This window comes from Schistocerca gregaria, chromosome 7, assembly GCF_023897955.1.
Source record: "Schistocerca gregaria isolate iqSchGreg1 chromosome 7, iqSchGreg1.2, whole genome shotgun sequence".
Classification (NCBI taxonomy): Eukaryota; Metazoa; Arthropoda; class Insecta; order Orthoptera; family Acrididae; genus Schistocerca; species Schistocerca gregaria.
This window is the reverse complement of record NC_064926.1, coordinates 317,594,923-317,617,919: the sequence shown is the minus strand read 5'-3', so window position 1 is coordinate 317,617,919 and position 22,997 is coordinate 317,594,923. Positions and strand designations below refer to the sequence as shown.

Genomic DNA, 22,997 nt, shown 5'->3' with positions numbered 1-22,997 from the left:
GATGACGATACTCTACAGATATAAAGGGGCAGCAAACGTATTTGGCACGCTAAACTATCAGTAAATGCACTTAAAATTGCGGTATGAAGTTTAATCTGAAAGCTCAAAAGTTTGGCCTGGCCGCGATATGTAAACAAAACGAACTTTGCTTGACTACTGTGAAAATACGTGAGTAAGACAAAAACTTTTAATGGTACGCTTGAAGAGCACTTAAATTAATGTAATAAATTAGTTTCAAGTGTTAGAAACAGTTTATTACTACTAAAATTACTTATCTTGTACGGGAGCTGTGACTCAAACGTCCGTGTAGCAAGTCCATTAACAATCATAAACAAAGAAGTTATAAATAACTAGTTAAATAAAAATACTAACAAAGAGATAGAGGGGCTAGCCAGTACTTACCTCAGCTCAGTACAGCCGATAGATACACAAAAGACAACCGAAAATTTACGTTCCTAGCTTTCGGAATAAATGTTTCTTCATCAGGGAGGAGAGAGGGAAAGAAAGGGAAGAAGGGAAAGTGGATTTAGTTACTTACAACCCAGGTTATGAAGCAACAGGGAAAGAAAAACAGGGAGGGTAGCAAGGATGGAGGCATGGTTGTCAGAGGGAAGCCAAAGATATTCCGGAAAACAGGGAGGGTAGCAAGGATGGAGGCATGGTTGTCAGAGGGAAGCCAAAGATATTCTATTGTAAGTACTGTGCCAGCTTCAAACCAAAGAGGATGCATACAGAAGTAAAGAGGTATATAGTATAAAGATGTAGGATGAAAAGATGCATGAATGGCTAAAGAGGAAAGGGAAAGAGGAGAAGACTGAAGAGTAAATGGGAGTGAGGTTGTTTAACGTAGGTTTAGTCCAGGGGGATGGCGGGATGAAAGGATGTGTTGGAGTGCAAGTTCCCATCTCCGCAGTTCAGACGGACTGGTTTTGGGTGGGAGAAGCCAAATGACACATACGGTGTAGCAGGTTCCTAGGTCCCTAGAATTATGCTGGAGGGCATGCTTGGCTACTGGGTATTGGACGTCTCCTAGGCGGACAGTTCGTCCGTGTCCGTTCATGCGCTCAGCCAGTTTTAGTTGTTGTCATACCAATGTAAAAGACTGTGCAGTGCAGGCATTTCAGCTGATAAATGACATGTGTAGTTTCACACGTGGCCCTGCCTTGAATTGTGTATGTTTTACCAGTAGCAGGGCTGGAGTAGGTGGTTGTGGGGGGATGCATGGTGCAGGTTTTGCAGCGGGGTCGGTTACAGGGGTAGGAACTGCTGGGTAGAGAAGGTAGTCTGGGAATATTGTAGGGTTTAACAAGGATGTTACGGAGGTTAGGGGGGCGATGAAAGGCAACTCTGGGTGGTGTGGGGAGAATTTTGTCAAGGGATGATCTCATTTCAGGGATTAACTTGAGAAAGTCATATCCCTGGCGGAGTAATTTATTGATGTATTCGAGGCCAGGATAATATTGGGTGACAAGGGGGATGCTTCTGTGTGGTCTGAGGGTAGGAACATTGTTGTTGGACGGGGGAGGAATGTATTGCTCGGGAGATCTGTTTGTGGACAAGGTCTGCAGGATAGTTGCGGGAGAGGAAAGCACTGGTCAGGTTATTGGTGTAATTGTTGAGGGATTTGTCACTGGAGCAGATACGTTTGCCACGAATACCTAGGCTGTAGGGAAGGGAGTGTTTGATGTGGAATGGATGGCAGCTATCAAAGTGAAGGTACTTTGTTTGTCTGTGGGTTTGATATGGACAGAGGTGTGGATGTGAGCTTCAACAAGATGAAGGTCAACATCCAGGAAGGTGGCTTGGGTTTTGGAGACGGACCAGGTGAAATTCAGATTCGTAAAGGAGTTGAGGTTATGGAGAAAATTAAGGCGTGTTTCTTCACCATGAGTCCAGACCACAAAGATGTCATCTATAAACCTATACCAGGCCAGGGGAAGCAGATGTTGGGTCTTCAGGAAAGCCTCCTCCATGCGGCCCATGAATATCTATGGCTTCCCTCTGACAACCATGCCTCCATCCTTGCTACCCTCCCTGTTTTCCTTTCCCTGTTGCTTCATAACCTGGGTTGTGAGTAACTAAATCCACTTTCCCTTCTTCCCTTTCTTTCCCCTCTCTCCTCCCTGATGAAAGAACATTTATTCCGAAAGCTAGGAACGTAAATTTTTGGTTGTTTTTTGTGTATCTATAGGCTGTACTGAGCTGAGGTAAGTACTGGCCAGCCCCTCTATCTCTTTGTTAGTATTTGTTTCACATCTTTATATGAGATTTTCCATTAATTATTTAGTTAAATAAAAAATAGATCAGTTTATTAAGTTTTCCAATGATGCAGTTGCTTTAGAGCAGCTTGGTGTAATTTGTCCAAGGATCTGGCAAAAGCATGTAAGGGGCAGCCCTGAACAAAATGTGGCACCATCTATACCATCTCACTGCATTCACAGCACAGTGTGTTTCGCTATTCACAGTTGTAGAGAGTAGCAGCCATTCCCTCTGTCCTACATGTGATTAGATTCACTTTTCACCAAGTGACCAGAGGAAGATTGTGTCAGGGAATTTGATAACTGGGTTTTTGCCTTACAAGCAGCCTTGCTGGGCGAAGATGACCGTTCCAATTTCCAGGCAGCCACAGGATTGGAACCACTAGCTAACAGACTAATCGAGGTTCTTCAGGCTGGTTGACAGGATTTCAGTTGGCTTGTAAAATCTTGCTGAAAATCATCTCACTGGTGATTCTTTTCTATTCTTGTATTTAACCAAATGAGAGCTTGCACTCTCTTACTTGAGATGGAGTGATGTTGCTTAGCACCAGGAACCACTGAATGGGAATAAACAGAGGCATACCAAATACAATATGCATAATCACTCAGTATTGGACATCCACTAGGTGATGTGAGATCCATTCAGTTGCTGCCTATGACACACCGTCAGATCTGCAAGTTACATATTTTGCTTTTTGTGTGTTATTTTTGTATTTTTATTCTTAAATTTCGTGCATGTTTCTGTATTTGAGGTGTAATCTTGCATTAAGGTAAATGTAAAGTGTAGATTCACACATTCACAGCATCGTTCGAGGCAGAGTGTCAATGTGGAGCATGGCCGTCTGGCCTCACTCATTCACCGTATGAGTGAGTGAACAGGTGGCCGCTCCTTCGGGTTTCCTTGTTATTGGAGTTCCAAAGTTAGGCGCATTATGGAGCCCTATAGGGACATAGTGTCCAGGGCCAGAAAGAAATCCAATGTGCACTCAATATGTCTGCTGGGGGCCTCATCTGATATGTGAAGGAAAGGAGGCTTTGCCTGCAATTATCAAGCATGCAGGGTGCAGCATGTGGATCTTATCTACACCAATGTCTGTCACTTGGGTTTTGAGACCATCTTCAGCGGAGGTAGTGGAGACTGTTGACCTTGGGTGTGGGATGCAAGCACAGATCGCAATTTGCGGCATCAATCTGAGAATTGATCAGGGTCTTTTTGTTTGGAGCCAGTGACTCCTTCAATTCCGTGATAGTCTTGGCTGCAGATTTCTGGACTTGCCTTTTGTTTTGGAGAATTTAGGACTCCTCTTGATAGGTCATGAGTGCACTACACAAAGCAGTTGCTCAGATAGGAGAGTACATGAGGAGTGCACATGGGTTTTTCTTTTAGGCCAGGTAGTAATTTGAGTGCCAGGCAGTAATTTGAGGTCCTCTGATGAACACTTGCCACTCAGTACACACAGAGTAAAATCAGACTGTGTTCAAAGTAAAGATACTTCGACTGCCAAAATTGTAACAGTAAAGTGTTGAAGTAATATTGACAAAATCCCTGAATGTACTGCCCTTCAGGAAAGTTGTCATGCTCATATTATTCTTGGAATTGAGAGCTAGCTGAAATCTGAAATAGAAATTTCTGAAATATGTAGTGAGGCATGAAACATATACCAAAAAGACAAATTAGAGTTCTGGAAGAGGTGGAGCGTCCTTTGCAGTTGACAAAAATAATGTCGCTCGAGGTTGAAATTGAGTCTGACTGAAATTGTCTGGATGTGTGTAACAGGTCAGTGTGAACTCAAGTTAATTATTGGCTGTTTTTACCAGCCACGTGATGGTGCCATGACAGTTTTAAGAGTCGTCCAAAGAAAATCTATGCGCATTAGTGTGGAAGTAACCCAGTTATGTCATATTAGTTGGAGATGGCTTTAACTTACCTATTATGGACTTGAGTGCCTGTGGATCATTGCAGGTGGCCTAAATAGGCAGTCTTGTGAAATACTTTTGAATATATTTTCTGATAACTTGCTTGAGCAGCTAGTTCTACAGCCCAAATGCACCGGAAATATTTTAGACATTGTAGCTTCAGACAGCACTGACTTATTGACAATGGCAATATAGAGACACGGTTATCATGGTGGCTACACAAGTTAATAAATCTATCAACAGGACTAGGAGAGTATTTTTCAGAGAAAGAGCAAATAAGCAGTTTTTCGCTTCCCACTTAGAAAATGAATGGGCATCCTTTACTTACAATATGATGGTCATGGAGGAATTATGGACAAAGTTTAAATGGATTATAAATCCTGCCGTGGTGAAATATGGGCTCAGTAAGTGGATTAAGGGTGGAAAAGACCCACTGTGGTTCAATAAGAAAATATGGAAATTGCTGAGGAAGCAGAGACAGTTGCACTCGTGGTTCAAAAAAGAATGCACAGATGGTGATCGGCAGAAGTTGGTAGAAATTCATGCATCTGTTGAAAGATCAGTGTGTGAAGCATACAGCTATACCACCGTTATACATTAAAAAAACATCTTGCTGTGAACCAGAGAAAATTTTGGTCATACATGAAATTGTTAAGTGGGTTGAAGCCTTCTATCTAGTCACTTGTTGACAAATGCGGTGTGGAAATATGAGACAGCAAAAGGAAATATTACTTTTAAGCTATCATTCACACTGGAGGATTGTGCATTCATTTCATTGTTTGATCATTGTACAGACTCGTGTTTGGAGGATGTAGTAATATGCTTTCTTGGTGTAGAGAAGTAACTGAAAGTTGAAAACAAATATGTTGTCAGGTCTGGATGGAACCCTACTTCAGTTGTACAGAGAGTACTCTAATGCATTTTCCCTGTACTTAGCTTGTATTTATTGCAAGTATCTCGCCCAGCATGAAGTCCCAAGTGGCAGGAAAAGCTCAGGTGACTTCTGTATATAAGAAGGGTAAAAGAAAAGACCCATAAAATTACAGATGAAAACTCTTAACTCTGGTTTGCTGCAGAATTCTTGAACACATTCTCATTCCAAATGTAATAAATTTCCGTGAGATGTAGAGCTTCTGTTCACAGACAAGTACAGATTTAGAAAACATTGCTAGTCCAAAACTCAGCTTGTGTTTTTCTCATATGACATCATGGGAACCGTGGATGTGAACGGCAACAGGAAGATTCCATATACCTAGATTTCCAGAAAGCTTTTGACGCAGTGCCCCAATGAAGTCTGTTTATGAAGGTACGAGCAAGTGAAACAAGTTCCCAGGTATGAGTGGGGCTCAAAGACTTTGTATGTAATAAAACCCTGTAAACTGTAATTGACTGTGGGTATTCATAAGTGATGAATGGTTGCTTGTGAAGTACGGATGCGGATGTAGATGATGTGTAAACTAAAGCCAGTGCTGGTGTCCTGAAATTGTATCAGTTCCCCAGAATTTCCCATTAGCTTTTGCAATAAATTATTGTGGCTTCTTTACTTTGCAGCTGCTTTCTGAAGAGGGTGCCAGTATGTAAGTGACCTATCCAGGTGATGCCCATGTACTTTGAGTAGTTGTTGCAGTTTTATTCATTGTCTGTGATTATAGCGGTGGATGGCAGTTTGCATATTTGTTGTTTGAATGGAATGCTGCAGTGTTTGTCATCGTTGAGTTTGGTTTTTGCTTCCAACTCGTGAAATCCTCGTTAATACACACTAGTTCTCTGTTACAAAATTGCTCAATATTTGTAGCTTCAACTTTAAAGTAAAGTAAGCTACAAATTTCCTCTTAGTGGTGCTAAGAGCAAATGAGAAAAGGTGCAGCTATACTGCTTTCCTGGTCCTCATAGCTGCAATAAACACACTTTTTTTAAATAGTACTTGCCAGTACTCTCAATTCCAAAACATACATGCGACTCTGTCAAGTGTATGGCAACTGATACACTCAATTCTCAACAAAAATGTAATTGTTAAACTGCTTGTCATTCCAATATGGAAAGTGGCACAGTGTGCAGCCTTGCACAGTAATATAGGTTGGCAGATTGTGGCTGGAGCTTTGTGGTTCCATAAGGGAATGTTCAGCTTTCAGTTTTTGTGATCTATGTTACAGGCATATAAACTAAGAACACTTATAATGAAATTGTCGCATTATGATGAAAAATAATGAAAATACTGGATTTCATAACACATCTCGTCCCTGTTCGTTCTCTCTCTCTCTCTCTCTTTCTTTCTCTCTCTCTCTCTCTCTCTCTCTCTCTGCCTCTATCACGCATTTGTGTGTGTTTTCTCTACTGCTGTCACTTTCATTATGGGTTTTCAAATAACATATATTTTTGTCTGCTGCCTTTCCACATCCTTTTGTGTGTATTTTTGCCCACTTTTCAATTCTTTCTTAGCTTATAAATTATTTATTTTTGTTAATATGATCACTGTTCATATTTGATATATGTATGGTCTGTAAGTAAGTGATAATAAATACTGTTTCAGGAAGTTTTGTCTAAAGAAGCATCCCTTTTTGAGTTTAGACAGTCAGAAGTTCCACCAGTGTTACTGATTTTGGACAGACGTGATGATCCTGTTACTCCTCTCCTTAATCAGGTATTTTGCAGATTGACACTAATTAGTGAACTTACATTTGTCTGTGCATTTACTGAAGATAAATTTATTTTTCAGTGGACCTATCAGGCAATGGTTCATGAACTATTGACTATTAACAACAATAGAGTTGATCTCTCAGGTGTTCCTGGCATTTCAAAGGAACTGAAAGAAGTTGTACTCTCTGCTGAGCAAGATGAATTTTATTCTGCTGTAAGTAAAAGAACTCAGATGCTCAGCATTTGTCACCTTTAATTTTCATCCATTTTTGTTTGAAGCATTCAAGCATGAACATTTGACAATTTTTTTTTTTTTTCATTCACGTGCTTTTCATTGTTTGTGAATTTGAACTCATGATATAGGAAGTTTCAAACTTCATACTTTTTCTTTTAAAACAGTGAAAAATCCAGAATTGTATGTAAATTTCTGTGTAAAAAAAGGAAATTAAGTGTTTAACATCCCCAGGACAAGGTCATTACATTTGCAAAGGAACCATGGATAACATAAATCTGGTTCGTCAGATGTTTTTTGAATGTTACTGCTCTCAAATGCAAGCTCAGTAAATCAGTTGCTCAGTTAATATCTGTGTGAGGTTAGATAGTTCTTTACTGAATAGAAAAGGCATTGAGCAGTGTGATGTTACGCTATAATCCTCCTCCTCCTCTGTCTCTCATCTTGCATAATTCTTTTTCATGGCATATATGTCGGCAGTGCCTTGATATTTGCATATTGTATGGATCATAACTGCAACGTATGATGTGAAATCAGACAACTTCTAAATTATGAAGCATTTTCTCAGAGACAAAGATAGCAACATGCTGACCATTTGCACGATTGTGTTAAGCTGTTGGTTTTGTAGATAAAGTGATTATATTCAACAATATCCAGCATCCCTCTTTATTCCCTCTGCCTCCCTCCTTCTGTAACCACCCCCTTTTCCTCCTATATCCTTCCCCCTCCATTCTTATATCCCTCCTACCCTCACCCATCTGAAACTCCTCCCTTTCACTCCTAAACACGCACACTCATGCACAAAACATTTTAATACACACATCAAAAAACGTTTGCATCATCCCAGTTCCCACAACTACTGAAGATAGACGTTGACTATGGATATTGTATCACAGACACAGTCCCTTTGACTGTTCAGAGACGTCACTAAACCTACCCAAAGACGTAAACAACCATGCATGAGCAGCACCCTTAGACGAGAGGTGGAGGGGGGGGGGGGGGGGGGGGGACGGGTCCGACAGCCGAACAGTTCATCATTCCACCAGGAAGGAGGTACACGGCTCGTGTTGTCTATAGTCCAACCATGCCTAGATGGTCAATACCACGGTTCAATCGCATCCACATTGCTACTTTGTGCCAGGAAGGGCTCTCAACAAGGGAACTCTCCAGGCGTCCTGGAGTGAACCAAAATGATGTTGTTCGGACATGGAGGAGATACAGAAAGACAGCAACTGTCAATGACATGCCTCACTCTGGCCGCCCAAGGACTACTACTACAGTGGATGACGACTACCTAAGGATTGTGGCCCCCGAGAAACCCTGACAGTAACACCACCATGTTGAATAATGCTTTTCGAACTGCCACAGGATGTTATGTTATGAATCAAACTGTGCACTACAGGCTATGTGTCGTGCAACACACTCCCTACATCCATGGTGAGGTTCATCTTTGCAACCACGACACCATCCAGTGTGGTACAGATTGGCCCAACAGCATGCCGAATGGATCGCTCAGCATTGGCATCATGTTCTCTTCACCAATGAGTGTCGCATATGCCTTCACCCAGACAATCATCGGAGATGTTTTTATAGGCAACCTGGTCAGGCTGAATGCCTTAGACAAAGTATCCAGTGAGTGCAGCAAGGTGGAAGTTCCCTGCTGTTTTGGAATGGCATTATGAGGGCCAAAGTACACTGCTGGTGGTCATGGAAGGTGCTGTAACAGGTGTACAATACATGAATGCCATCCTCCAACCGATAGTGCAACCATATCAGCAGCATTTTGGCCAGGCATTTGTCTTCATGGCTGACAATTCGTGCCTCCATCATGCACATCTTGTAACTTTCTTCAGGATAACGACATCGCTTGACTAGAGTGGCCAGCATGTTCTCCAGACATCAACCCTATCAAACATTCCTGGGATAGATTGAAAAGGGCTGTTCACGGACACTGTGACCCGCCAACCACTCTGAGGGATCTACACCAAATCGCCATTGAGGAGCGGGACAACCTGGACTACCAGTGTCTTGATGAACTTGTGGATAGTATGCCACGACGAATACGGGCATGCAACAATGCAAGACGATGTGCTACTGGGTATTAGAGGTACCAGTGTATACACCGATCTGGACCATCATCTCTTGAAGGTCTTGCTGTTTGGTGGTGCAACATTCAATGTGCGGTTTTTATGAGCAATAAAAAGGGCAGAAGTGGTGTTTATGTTGATCTTTATTGCAATTTTCCATACAGTTTCCGGAACTCTCGGAACGAAGGTGATGCAGATCTTTTTTTGATGTGTACGTATGCTGTGCAGTGGAAGGAGCAAACTGATATAATTTCAGTTCGTGTTTGAAGTTACTTTTAATGTGTGTTAAATTCCTTAAATCACTGGGTAAGTGGTAAAAGATTTTTATGGCTTGTTGCATCACTCCATACTGTGCCACACAAAGCCTGGGTATACTTTGTCCTCAATGGTGATTTACCCAAAAATATGATGCCATCAGACATTAGTGAATGAAAACAGGGAAAGTTAATTTCTTTACATTTTCATCTCCAAAATCTATTATCCTTAAAATAATAGTTGCATAGCATATACCTTGAAGAAGATGTGTAACATGTCACTTTCTGTTAAGGTTCTTATTAATATAAGCACTTGAGAATTTAGAATGTTCTCTTCTATTTATTTAGCACCCTCATGCATTATTTCTAATGATGTAGCCTGGCCTTGTTTAGTAAAAACTGCATTTATAGTGTTTTATCTAAATTCCATGTGCAGAGAATGAGTTATTATTTTTCAATAAATTTTTATTGATATTTGCTGTTGTTAAAGTTTCTTTATTAAGCTCAATTATAATACTTACATTATCAGCAAAGATAACTATTTATGCTTATTGAATATATGATAGCAGATTATTTATGTATAATAAGAGCAGACCCAATATCCATCTGTGTGGATCACCCGTTGTAATTATTCTCCATTTTGAAGATGCTGTTTTTGTGTGCACCCTCTGGGTTTCTTAGTGTGATACTTCACATTGTTTGTGTTGGGTAGGTTAAATACTGTTGCCAAAAAGCTCTCTGCTGCCATAATATTTGAGCTTCTCTTGGAGAATATTGTGAACTGCACTGTAAAATGTTTGACATCCCAGAAAATAACAGTTGACAATATTTTGTTAATTAGATTTTGTATAATTTGATCCATGAATTGAAAAAGAAGCATGTTCTGTAGCTAGAATTTTTTTAATTCTACATTTACACTGACTAAATATTTATACTTTGAGAGAGGTGAGTTTATGGGTCTTCCATGGATAATTTATTCTAGTACTTACAGAAGGAGTTATGTAGTAACAATATGACAACACCATCTGAAGTCTGTATCTGATGTTGTTCCTTTTAATTTTACCACTTCAGTTCTCATTAAACTACCTCAGTGTCACTGGTAAAAGTCTTACAAGAAAAGGAACTGGGGCCATTTGAAAATTTTGGAAAACAAGAAGAAACTTGTAAATAGTCTTCACGGGTTTGCTGCTGGATCATGTTGTGCAAATTCCACAGTATTTCTTGGAGCAGCTGTCAGACGTCTCCAGGTGGTTCAACCTTGCTGGTGGCTAGGTTCAACTGATGGTATCTGCACATCGATACCCCATTTCTAGAATATGCATGCGAAGAATTCGCAGGCATGGAAATCACGCATGCGTAATGATTTGCAAATAGATGTTGCCATACTCAAACCGAAAATCGCAGAGCGTCTCTCCTGCATGTGCGCTGTATGCTACGTTTACTAACAGTACGGCAAGATGTTACTCACAAAAGACTGTAATAGACCAATGTTATGATGGGTCTGTTATTGAAAAATTTTGATTTTTGCATCGTGATTTAACAGGAGCCAATGGAGGGTTCCGGGCTGTGCTTAGTTGAAATCTCACATCCCTGTTGATGAGATTATCAGGTGAACGGGTATGTATTGCTTCCTTAGTGACTCAATTCGAGAAGGTGATGCTCGGGCTAAAACTTTCATCTTATCATAAATCATGCGATGTCCTGTATTCAGACAATGGTCCTCAATTGCAGACTTTTCTGGTTGATGAAGGCGTGTATGACGCTGATGTTCATTGCAGCGTTCTTCTGTGCAACATGTCTGGCCTATATATGCTGTCCCACATTGACAAGGAATCTTGTATACACCACATTTCCTCAGGCCTAGATCATCCTTAACCGAACCCAACAGGTTTTGCAGTTTTGAAGATGGTTGAAAAACACACTTAATGCCAAATCTTCCAAGGACTCTTCCAGTTCTTGATGACATGGCACCAAAATACAGCAAAAAGGCCAAATGGTGGGTGTCTCTGTATCTTCATTCTGCTCCATAGGTTGAACTTGCCTGGACCTGAATGCTTTACCAAGGGTTGGAATGTAAATAGTGGCAACTATTTATTCACAACCGACACAAAAGAGTTAAATGTTTGCACATGTTACTGTCCTTCAGAGTAGTCACCAGCATTGTGTAGAACCCGTTGCCAGCGATGTGGAAGGCGTAGTATACCATTGTTGTAATTTCCATCTTACTCTCTATCTTGAGGTTATCAGATTTGTGTAAAAAACTCCAATGAATTTTAGTATTACTGGTTTGCATATTTGAATGTTGTATGTGTCTACTTTGGTAACAATATTCCGAACATTTGTATCAGTCATTTTGGTTTCACTAGGAATTTCAATGTTTATGATTTTCCTTACTTGATGGATGTACATGAGTAAATGATAGTGAAATTGTGCTTTTCATCTTTCATGAGTTATCATTGATTTTTTGTTTTCAGGTTTCATCTTTTCTTTCTCTGCTCATATGTATTGTCACCTCTTTTCTTTTGCTTTTCTTTTCTTCAGTCAGCAGTTTCAAGTATTAATTTCTATCTTATGTGCCATTCCTTTCTATACATGAAATTTCTCTAATGGTCAATGGTTATGAAACAAATTCAAGAAATAAGACCTTAATAATTGTAGTTTGTGTACTGTAAGACCTTCAGTACACACACCATCTGATTATTTGACTTGTCGCTCTAACGAAGTAGGCGAGTGTCAGCAATGTGTCTCGGGGTCTTATCATGACGTGTTTATCTTCTGCCGTTAGGTCAGACAATAGAAATGCCACTTGCATGGTTAGAGTAGCAGATTGACGGTGACCAACTTTAAACAGTACTTTATTAATTTTCACACACATTTATTAAAATAATAACAAGCATAAAAATTACTTAACTTGATTCTGGATGCTATTTACAATTGACAATCTGAAGTTCCTTTGGTATTGGTACGTTAATCTTATTCTCCCATATATCTCTGATACTTGACAAAAATGTCTATACATTTATCTTCATGGCTATATACAGGAATATGGTAATCTTTTTAAGTGCAGATTGAAACTTGATTATAGGCTGGTACAGACAAATGTAGACTGGTGCAGACAAATGCAGACTGGATAATTGGAGGTCTGTACACTCGTTACAATACCTCGCGCATTCATGTATCACTGCGCGAGTGTGATCCACGAGGAGAAAAGGTTCTGCGTTAGCAGCAATCTCATTGGTTGCGTTACATATTAATACGAGGATTGGCGAAAGCAGAATTTGGTCCGTCTCTATGGCAGCAACATCTCGTAGTGCTGAGACGGATGAGCGCTGCGCCTGCGCTGTTGTGCTTAGCGGGTGCGCTCTAGTGGGAAAGTTGTGTACGTGCTGACTATGAAGAACTATGTACACAATTACAATATTTACCTTTTAAAATTTTTAAATTAAACAATTTTAAATGAATCAGCCAATTAAAATAATTTAAACAGTTCTAGATAAATTTCTTTAAGACATTAGGCAAACCTCTAAAATGTTTACACCAAAAAACTTTACAATAAAGCTTAGAACAAGGGTAGAATATGTATTAAATATTAAAGGGAAACTTTCTTGTGTGAAGCCAATTAATCAAAGGCCTCTTAACCGACAACAAAATTTCATTGCAAGCCACATAACGCCAGATACTCTGCTTCAGCACACACACCCAGGATGCAAGACTACCAAACTATAGCAAGCCGTGCTAGGAAATGCTAGAGAGCCATGCACATGGCCACAAATAAGCCAGGTCGATGTGGAAAAAATCATCAGCATGGAACTCTCTCCCAGCAACTTAGTAAGTGCTGTTAACAAGTAAGAAATATAAGTGTATGACTGGATTATACTACAAGAAAAGTTACGGTTTAATCATGTGTGCACTTACAGGACCTTTTTAGTAAGTTGATATGCCCTAGGAAATAAGCTTCACTTACAGAGTACTGCAGAAAGGGAGCTGTTATTGCTTCCAGGAAGGAATATAATAAACAACTCGCTAGAGTCTTACCATTAGCTGGAGCTCACATGTTTTAAAGGACTGGATAGGTACCAGAGCACCCACCATCTTCTGAAACATTGTGAAAGCAAACATTAAAATTTAGGAACAGCTGGTTCTCTTGCATAAGATTAATTTTTTTTTCATTAAAAAAACTGCATAATGCTTAGGGTACTGATATATCTGTGCATGACAACTGGACACATTACATAACTGCAACAACATTAACAGTAGCAAATTTTTTTGAGAAGAAATGCTGGTCAGCAGATGAAGACAAGTTACATCAGAATCACCCAGAGCAATACACTAATTCTAGAATCACAGAGCCAAATAATAAGGTGTGCACGATGACTCAATGAACATAAACATGAACATCTAATCAAACAGCTTGCAGAATGGGAAATCGGTGCACAGAAGTGAACAATTACTTGCGCACAATGTAAGCGAACCAGATCTTTCCCTTCTGCCCAGTTCTAGCAAAAAAGAGTGAATGATGACCCGTAAAACTGATCAGCACTGCATGTCCGTTGCTCCAAGTACTTCTACTGCCACCGGCTCCATGCTGTGCGAAAACTACCCATCAGCTTCTTGCACCACACTTTTCAGAGGCCTCTCCCGAGACGTGCCTCTAGGGGCTGCTTCTGAAGACTGGGCGAGGCAGCAGTAACCACATGAGGGAGTAACCTGCGCTCCGTGGTGAGATCCCAGCTAAAAGTTATCAATGGTTGGAAGGAGAAATGAGCCACCACAGCTCACTCAGTAGATTGTATGAGCTTGGTATATTATTCATAAATCAGTTTGCTGTATGTTTCAACTAAATGTCAATACAGCCTTATAAATAGTACAATTTAGAAAAGAACATAATTTAAAAAATTGTATCTAGTACTTTTATTGTTAGGTTTCGATTTGTTTAATGAATGCTGATGACAAATATGTAGAGAATGCATAGATGAGAGACAGGTTGGTGTGTTGAAAACTGAAAACTACAAAGGTTTTTAAAAAAATTATGCGCTAAATTGTATTTTAGAGCAGAAGTGTGTATACGTAAAAAAAGGGAAAGGCAACAACTCACCTGAAGCAGATTGATGTGTGGAGCTCAGAAACACGTAACAGAAACAGCATTCACACTAGTTTTGGAGCACTAACTCTTTCTTTAGCAGAAGTACACACATTCACTCACACAACCACACAGAAACCCATACTGAGTCTTGCTGTGACCATGAGAGTGTATGCTGTGGTGTGTGAATGTGTGAACTTTCACAATTTAGGGAAAGACAAGTTGCTACTTGCCGTAAAAAAGATATGTTAAGTTGCTGACAGGCAAAACTAAGACATTTACACAAAGGTTGCAACCATTGCCTTTATTGGCAAAAGAGAAAAACACACCATCCATACACACAAGCAAGCATACCTTACGACACATGACCGCCAACTCTGGCAGCTCGGGCCAGAACGTCATCTGTTGTTAAAAGAGATAGTGTTTGAGAGCTAGTGTGAATGCTATTTTCTATTACATGTTTCTATGCTCCACACATCAACCTGTTATAAATAAGTGATTGCCTTTCCCTTATTTTACATGTTGCTCATACAGGAATTTCCATTATTGTTGAAGGTGTCTATATTTTTGACTATTGACAATCCTGGTAGACTGATATAGTTTAAAGTTGTGGATGAATTTCTGAACATGACAGCATTGTATCCTCATTGCAAAGGAACTTCCTTTATAACACAAAACAATTGTATTTTATATGGGCTTAGAAGTTGTAGCTTTGAATGGTAATCGTTTTTGCTGCGTGGGGTAGCCGATCGGTCTGAGGCAACTTGTCACACGTGGCTCTCTCTCTCCCCCCCCCCCCCCCCCTCCCCCTATTGGAGGTGCAAGTACTCCCTCAGGCATGGGTGTGTGTGTTGTCCCTAGCGTAAGTTAGTTTAAGTAGTGTGTAAGTCTAGGGACTGATACCTCAGCAGTTTGGTCCCATAGAAACTTACCACAAATTTCCAAATTTTTTAGATTTCTTTTGTTACAAGCTATTATTTGTTCCCTGATTTTTGAAAATATGCTTATTTTATTTCAATTTTTACATTTTTTTCATACAGCTGATAATTTTTTTATCTCTCTTTCAGAATCTGTATCTGAATTTTGGAGAAATTGGGCAGACAATAAAGGCTTTGATGGAAGACTCCCAGAAAAAGGCAAAAAGTCATAAAAAAGTTGAAAGTATTGCAGATATGAAGAATTTTGTGGAAGCCTACCCCCAATTTAAGGCAAGTTTGCAAAGTGAGTGAATTAGTACTGTACTGTAAATTGTAGTTCTGTTACAATGGTTGTATCTTCTCATGCTATATTTCTGTTCAATCTAGTACAGAGTATTTTGGTGTTCGTATTAAATGATGATACTACAAAGCGAATTATAGGCTATCCGACCTGTAACTGTCACAAAAGATACGTAAAATTGAAGATGTAGCAATATTATGAGAAGGAAAGTTGCTACTCACCACATAGCCAAGTCGCAGATAGGCACAACAAAAAGATTTTCACTCTTAAAGCTTTTGGCCGAAGGCCTTTGTCAACAATACACACACATGCACACAAGCGTGTGCTCTCTCTCTCTCTCTCTCTCTCTCTCTCTCTCTCTCTCTCTCTCTCTCTCTCACACACACACACACACACACACACACACACACACAGATTGCAGTCTCAGGCAACTGGAACCACACTGCTGTTGCCTCAGATGAAAGTCGTGTGTGTGTGTGTGTGTGTGTGTGTGTGTGTGTGTGTAGTCGAAAAAGGCCATTGGCTGAAAGCTTTAAGTGTGAAACACTTTTTGTTGTGCCTATCTGTGACTGAGCATCTCTGCTATATGGTGAGTAGCAACTTTCCTTGTCATAATTTGTTACTTTCTGTCCTGGATTTTCCATTGTTTCAAATTAAAGATGGAATCAGCAGTATTCAAGGTCAGGATTCATGTTCATAATGAAGCTTCAACAACTGATAATACATCTTGGAAACAACAGTATCTATTGTCAGTTCACCCATTTCAGACTGCCTCTGTGCTCTGCCATTTCACAACAAATTATACTTGGGACAGTTGATTGTACTTGATGTCTCCTGTTCTCCTCACCCCTCTCCGCGATGAAGTAAAGAGCAACTGAGAAACAACAACATTGCAGCTAAATGCATTGTGTGTAGAGAAATCAGTAAATGATGGGTTAGCAATGTGATGGTTGATTGGGAGTGTGACGTCTTGTGATTTCAAATGGAAATTCCAAGATTTCTTCTCCTTTGAAAAGCAGTGAAATATAAGGAGAAAGGGAAAGTAAAAAGAAGAGGATAAGGGTCAGGATGTATGCTCTTTCCCGCATTGTGCTAAGAAATGTAATCATACTCTACTTTTGGATAATATGTATCATGAGTACTGCACAATATTCATTCATTGTAATCTTGTTCTTTGTAGTGGTAGTATATTGTTGTATGTGACTGAAAGATAACATAGTAGCATTTACTTTTTCATTGTTTGTGTTAAATGCTTGTATATTGATTTGTTTCAGAAAATGTCTGGAACTGTTACCAAACATGTCACAGTAGTGGGTGAGCTGTCATCTTTGGTTAGCCGTCATAACCTGTTGGAGGTATCAGAACTTGAGCAAGAGTTGGCTTGCCAGAATGAACATTCCCAGCAGCTGCAAGTATGAAAAGGATTGAATATTTAGCAGTTACATTTTCAGATAGTTTATATTAAATTTATTTCATGTTCTGTTTATTTTAAGAGAATACGAAGACTGATTGACAGTGGTGGAGTAAGAGATTTTGATGCAGCTCGTCTAGTGATGTTATATGCTTTACGCTATGAGAAACATGCCAACAATGATATAAATGGGCTGGTGGTTGAACTGAGAAAACGTCGTGTTCCAGATGAGTTAATAGAGGTGAGATGATATGTTATGTGGTATAAATGTTGTAGGGAAGTTCTTGTAGAATGTAAGAACTCAATAGGCAGACACAAAAGATGGAAAACTTCCTAGCTTTTGGAGCTATTCTATGACAAGCGCGCCCACACACACACACACACACACACACACACACACACACACACACCTACCTGTGCTGCTACATAGTGCTGGCTAGACTGACATTGCCAATGTATTTTGCAGCAGAGGGGCTAGTGTTTTGGGGTTAGTGTCAAGTGGGGTGGTAGAGGGAGGTGGGAAGCAGGGAAAGGGTTTGGGGGTAGGTGGCTTGTGGTTCAGAGGGAGACTGGTTTGCCTGCTGCCATTGTGTGAGGGAGAGGTGGCAGGTATAGTTGTAGCAGAGGATGGGAAGCAGCACATGCTGAAGGTGATCTGGAGATATGAATTAGAAGGGGATGATGGGATGGAAGAAGGGGGAATGTTGGGTGGATGGTGCGGGGACAGTGGGTTGCCTGAGATTGAGGTCAAGATGATTACAGGAGAGGAAGATGTGTTGTTAGGATAACTCCCACCAGTGTAGTTCACAGAAGCTGGTGGTGGAATGCAAGATCCGTACAGTTTGGGTTGTGAAGTAGCCAGTGAGATTGAACAGTTCTGTAACCTTGTGGTCAGCTATGTTCTTGACAACAGTTCAGTAGTGTATATGTGATTGATGCTTTTACATATGGCACAGCCTCTGATGGGGTAGGATAAGGTTGTGGTAGGACTTGAATAGGAGGTGCTGGGTGGGTGGATTGGGCAGGTCTTGCACCTTGGTTTCCCCCCAGGGCTATGATCCCTGTGCAAGGTATTGGGAGTGGGAACAGTGTAGGAATGGACTAAGATGTTGTATGGGGGGGGGGGGGGGGGGGTGTATTGCCTGTCTGTGAAGGTCTTTGTGTGGCCTTCAGCATACTGGACAGAGGAGTTCTCATCACTGAAGACATGTCATACATGGGTGGTGAGGCTGTTTGGGAGGGATATTTTGGTGTGGAAGATATGGCAGTTGTGGAAATGCAGGTGCTGTTGGTGGTTAGTGGGTTTAATGTGGTCAGAGGTCAGGATGGAGCCATAACAGAGGTGGAGGTCAATGTACAGGAAGGTGACAATTAGTATACCTGAACCATACTATGGGTTGGGAGTTATGGGAGGCTGGGAAGGTTTCCTTTAAATGGTCCTCCTCTGGTATAGGAGGGTGTCATGTGAGTGCTGATGACTGTGCTGTGAATTTGTTTGTCAAAGGAAAAGTAGTTGTGGGTCAGGATATAGTTGCTAAAATGTATAAGGAATAAGGTGATGAGTTTGGAATCTGGAGGAAGTTGGGAGAGATAGCATTGGATAGCGGCAAGGCTGTGTGAGGAGGGATGTTGGTGTATTGGGAGGTGGTATTAACAGTGATGAGTATGGATCTGGGAAGTAAAGGTGTGCTGATATTGGAGGTCTTTGATGTGGAAGGCGAGATTTTGGGCAATTGGTTGGAAGTGTTTGACTACAAGGGTGGAAATTCTTTTAGTGGGAGCACAATTGCCAGCTACAATAGGGTGTCCAGGATTATTGGGTTTGTGTATTTTGGGGAGCATGTAGAAGGCGAGTGCATGGGGTGCTGTTGGGGTAAGGAGCTAGGTGGACTTGGGCGAGAGGCTTTTGGAAGGGCTTATGTAGTTCTGTAGGAATTAGAGCTTATGTTGGACTTCGGGAATTGAATCACTCTGGTGGAAGAGTCAGACAGTAGGCGGAGGCCTTCGTCAAGTAGTCACTGCGACCCATCACAACAGTGGTGTAGCCTATGTCCCCAGGGAGAATGATTAGTTCTGGATCTGTTTTCAAATTGTGTATGGCTGTCCTTCCTTCTGCCAAAAGGAATGGCCCTGAGGAAGGATGGTGAGGCCCAGTTGTAGGTAAGGAATATCTGGAAGCTGAGTAGGGAGTGGTTAAGTGGGAGGCGTGGTGGTGGAAGGTCACAGTTGGATGGTGGTATCAACTGTGAGAGAGAGGGAGCATTCAGTGTTGGGATTAGGTTGGTTTTGGTTGGAGGGATTAGGTTGGTTTTGGTTGGAGGGATTGATGGCAAGCAAGTATTTTCATCGTGGGGATCGGTAGAAGGGGATTAGGAGGAGGAGAGTAGGTCTCTGACAAGTCCAACATGGTTAAATTTGGGAGTAGAGCCGAAGGTTAGGCTTTCGGATAGGACTGAAACATCTGTGGGACTGAGGTTTTTGGTGGAGAGGTTAATAACAGTGTTTTGGGTTTGCTTGGATTCTGGATGTTGTGGGATGTTGAAAGGGAGTTCTGGAGGATGTATAAATTGAAGAGGTCAGCTGGGCAGAATCTTAGTGCTATGAGAGGTTGACAATGGGGTTCACCGTGAGAAGAATGGATGTTGATGGATAGTGATGTCCCAAGGCAGGAGTAGGATGTCAACAGGTTGGACAGTTTATGGAGGTGGTGTCTGGAATGCTTCTCCAGGTGTTGGAATGCAAAGGTTTCTAATTTGGATGTGATGTGTATGTAATGAGGACTGTACAGTAACAGTATCTTGAGGGGGAAATAGAGATGGTTCAGGGATATCTGTGCCAAGGAGAGCTGTTTTTGCAGTGCTAGATTCATGAGGGATGGGGACTGGCGAAATCTGAAAAGGTGACCAACTCTGCTGTCAACACTGCACAACCTTTTATGTTGGTATTACTACCAATCACCTGTTCACCAGTATGAATGACCATGACCAAACTGTCCTCAAGGACAGAGTTGGCCAATTGGTGGCATGGCACCACATGCAGCTGACCACAGTATCTCAATTTCAATGGCTGCATCACAACCCGAGTCATCTGTGTCATTCTTTTAGGCACCAGCTTTTCTGAACCACGTAGATCGAAGTTATCATTACAACTCATCTTGCACTTCCATAGACATCCTGACCTCAATTACAAGTAATCCAAAGTCCTCATACCCTCCTCCCAACAGTTCCTCCTTCCTCCGTCCTGTCACCCCCTCCCACACAATTCGTGTCCCCATATCGCCTTCAGCATATGCCATTTCCCACAGGCTGCTACAACTATACCTGACACCCCTGTCTCATTCATTGTTAGCCAGCAAACCGGCCTCCCTCCAAGCTGCTAGCCACCTGCCACCAGTTGCTCTCCCTGCCTCCCCCCAGTCCCCTCCCCCTCTTCACACTCCACCCTAAACTACTCTCACCACAACCACCACACCTGTAGCAAAATATCATTCAATCTGCCGGCACCATACCCGGGGTATAGGTGCATGCACACACATTTTGGTGTGTGTGTGTGTGTGTGTGTGTGTGTGTGTGTGTGTGTGTGTGTTTTACTGTAGGTTGTCAAAAAGATTACTTTGAAAGCTAGCAAGTTTTCCTTCATTTGTGTGTGCCTACTGACAATTTAACATTTCTGCTTTTCATTGAGTGGTCTACTTTAATCATAAAGTACTGAGACATTACTGTCTGTAGTCTCAAAATTGGAACACTCTATGAATTTTTGATTATTGTTGTTTGATCTTCGAGCCAACTGCAGACGCATTCACATGTTTATACTGGTGATTCAGGTCTCAGAGATTATAATCCTCCCATGGTCTTCCAATTTGTGAGACTTATCAAATTGCCTCTTCCACTTTTGTCTGCCCATAGCCAGTCTTTTCGTTTCTGAATAGTTGTCCAAGGAGACAAATGTTCAGAAATGAAAAGACAGTCTATGGACAGACAAAAGTGGAAGAGGCTTAACCCACGACAAGACCTGATGTAAGGCAGAATACCTACAACAACAACAACAACAACAACTACTACTACTACTACTACTACTACTACTACTACCACCACCACCACCACCACCACCACCACCACGACCACCACCAAATTGTGGCGTCAGCCTTATATGTCTGAGAGACTTTTGTTTGTGCTATAGTTTTGTGTCATTACACTTGGCAAAACATAATCTTCAAATGACCAAGCAGAAGACAGGCGTATTAACCCAAAATAAGGGGTATAGTTTTTCATGTACAAAATCCTGGGTCATGCATCCTCTGCGGATTCAGTCCATCTATACCCTGAAAAAATAAATGGATAACTAATGGTTGGAAGTGATTCACAAATTTCACATTTTGGGACTGGTGTTTGACCATAATATGATGTCACTGTGCACAAAGCAGCTCAAGATGACCTGTAAGCTGAAATTAAACTCTCTACACTTCCGTGGAAACAGTTATTGGGGAGCAGCTCAACAAGTTCTAATAGTATTTTATATAATTGGTTTTAACCCTATTAGACTGTGTATGCACTTTCAATTTTTGCTAACTATACCCTATGCACTATGGTGGCATCTGCTCTTATGACTGGAACTTTTCACATGAGGTCTGTGTTGAAACAGGTAATCCAACTTTAAAGATACACCACCAACAAATTTTTATTATGTGGTTAAGATTTACTGTAGGTTTTTGTATGGTGCTTTTCCAAACCACAACATCCTTATTCATATGAATTGATTGAAAACAGGGAGAACAGCAACTATAAGACTAAAATATGTGCATTTGTGGCTCTTTCTCCCTGAGATAAATCTTCTGTCTTAATTCATAGACCCCCCCCCCCCCCCCCCCTTCTGCATCTAACACTTGATGTATTCCTCAACCTGCAGTATGAATAAACCTTTGATATGGAATAAAGGATCTCACAGACCTTAATATTCATCACTGGCAGATTTTATTCACTGCTCCACAACTATACACCTGTTAGTCTTCTATATACTATAACATCCTCATTTTGCTATTTAATTTATATTTACTTTTTGCCTTTAGTACCATATCAATGTTCTTAACAATTGACCATCTAATCTATTTCAAAATTGAGATAATGTTATATAACTTTTACATTAGCACTCTGTGGACAGTACTCTGGGTACATAAAAATCTCTTTCAATAAACACAGAGGAGACAAAAGTAGAATTATGGTCGAGCTCATTATAAAAGGGTTTGCTTCCTTTTCCTGATGAACGTGAACTAACTTTTTTTCATTTTATCTCTGACTTTGTAATGTCATGTGTCCATTATCAACTAACGTATGCAAGCACATTTGAACAAAAACTTGTGCAAGTTTACTCCTGCAAGTCTCACAGGCAAGCTGATTTCAGGAACTTGGTGCAAGTGCCTGTAGAAGTGTTCACTGTAGAGTCGCATTGTGAGGTAGTCCAGGGGGATGGCGGGATGAAAGTATGTGTTGGAGTGCAAGTTCCCATCCCACCATCCCCCTGGACTGAACCTACGTTAACCAACCTCACTCCCATTTACTCTTCAGTCTTCTCCTCTTTCTCTTTCCTCTTTAGCCATTCACGCATCTTTTCATCCTACATAGTTGTTTATAGTACATAGTTATGTTTATCTTTATACTATGTACCTCTTTACTTCTTTATGCATCCTCTTTGGTTTGAAGCTGGCACAGTACTTACAATAGAATATCTTTGGCTTCCCTCTGACAACCATGCCTCCATCCTTGCTACCCTCCCTGTTTACCTTTCCCTGTTGCTTCATAACCTAGGTTGTGAGTAACTGAATCCACTTTCCCTTCTTCCATTTTTCCCCTCTCTTCTCCCTGACGAAGGAACGAAGTTCCGAAAGCTAGGAACGTAAATTTTCTGTT

General features: G+C 40.9%; 1 protein-coding gene across 1 annotated transcript in view; it reads left to right on the top strand.

Annotated features, from left to right (window-relative positions):
- The window catches only part of LOC126282520 (vacuolar protein sorting-associated protein 45), a 105,846-nt gene that overhangs the window by 52,853 nt on the left and 29,996 nt on the right, over positions 1–22,997 (top strand). Inside the window, exons 5-9 of the mRNA XM_049982185.1 lie at positions 6,706–6,816; positions 6,892–7,026; positions 15,533–15,673; positions 16,958–17,095; positions 17,177–17,335. Of these exons, the coding sequence (XP_049838142.1) occupies positions 6,706–6,816; positions 6,892–7,026; positions 15,533–15,673; positions 16,958–17,095; positions 17,177–17,335 (684 nt within the window). The remainder of the gene's footprint in view (positions 1–6,705; positions 6,817–6,891; positions 7,027–15,532; positions 15,674–16,957; positions 17,096–17,176; positions 17,336–22,997) is intronic.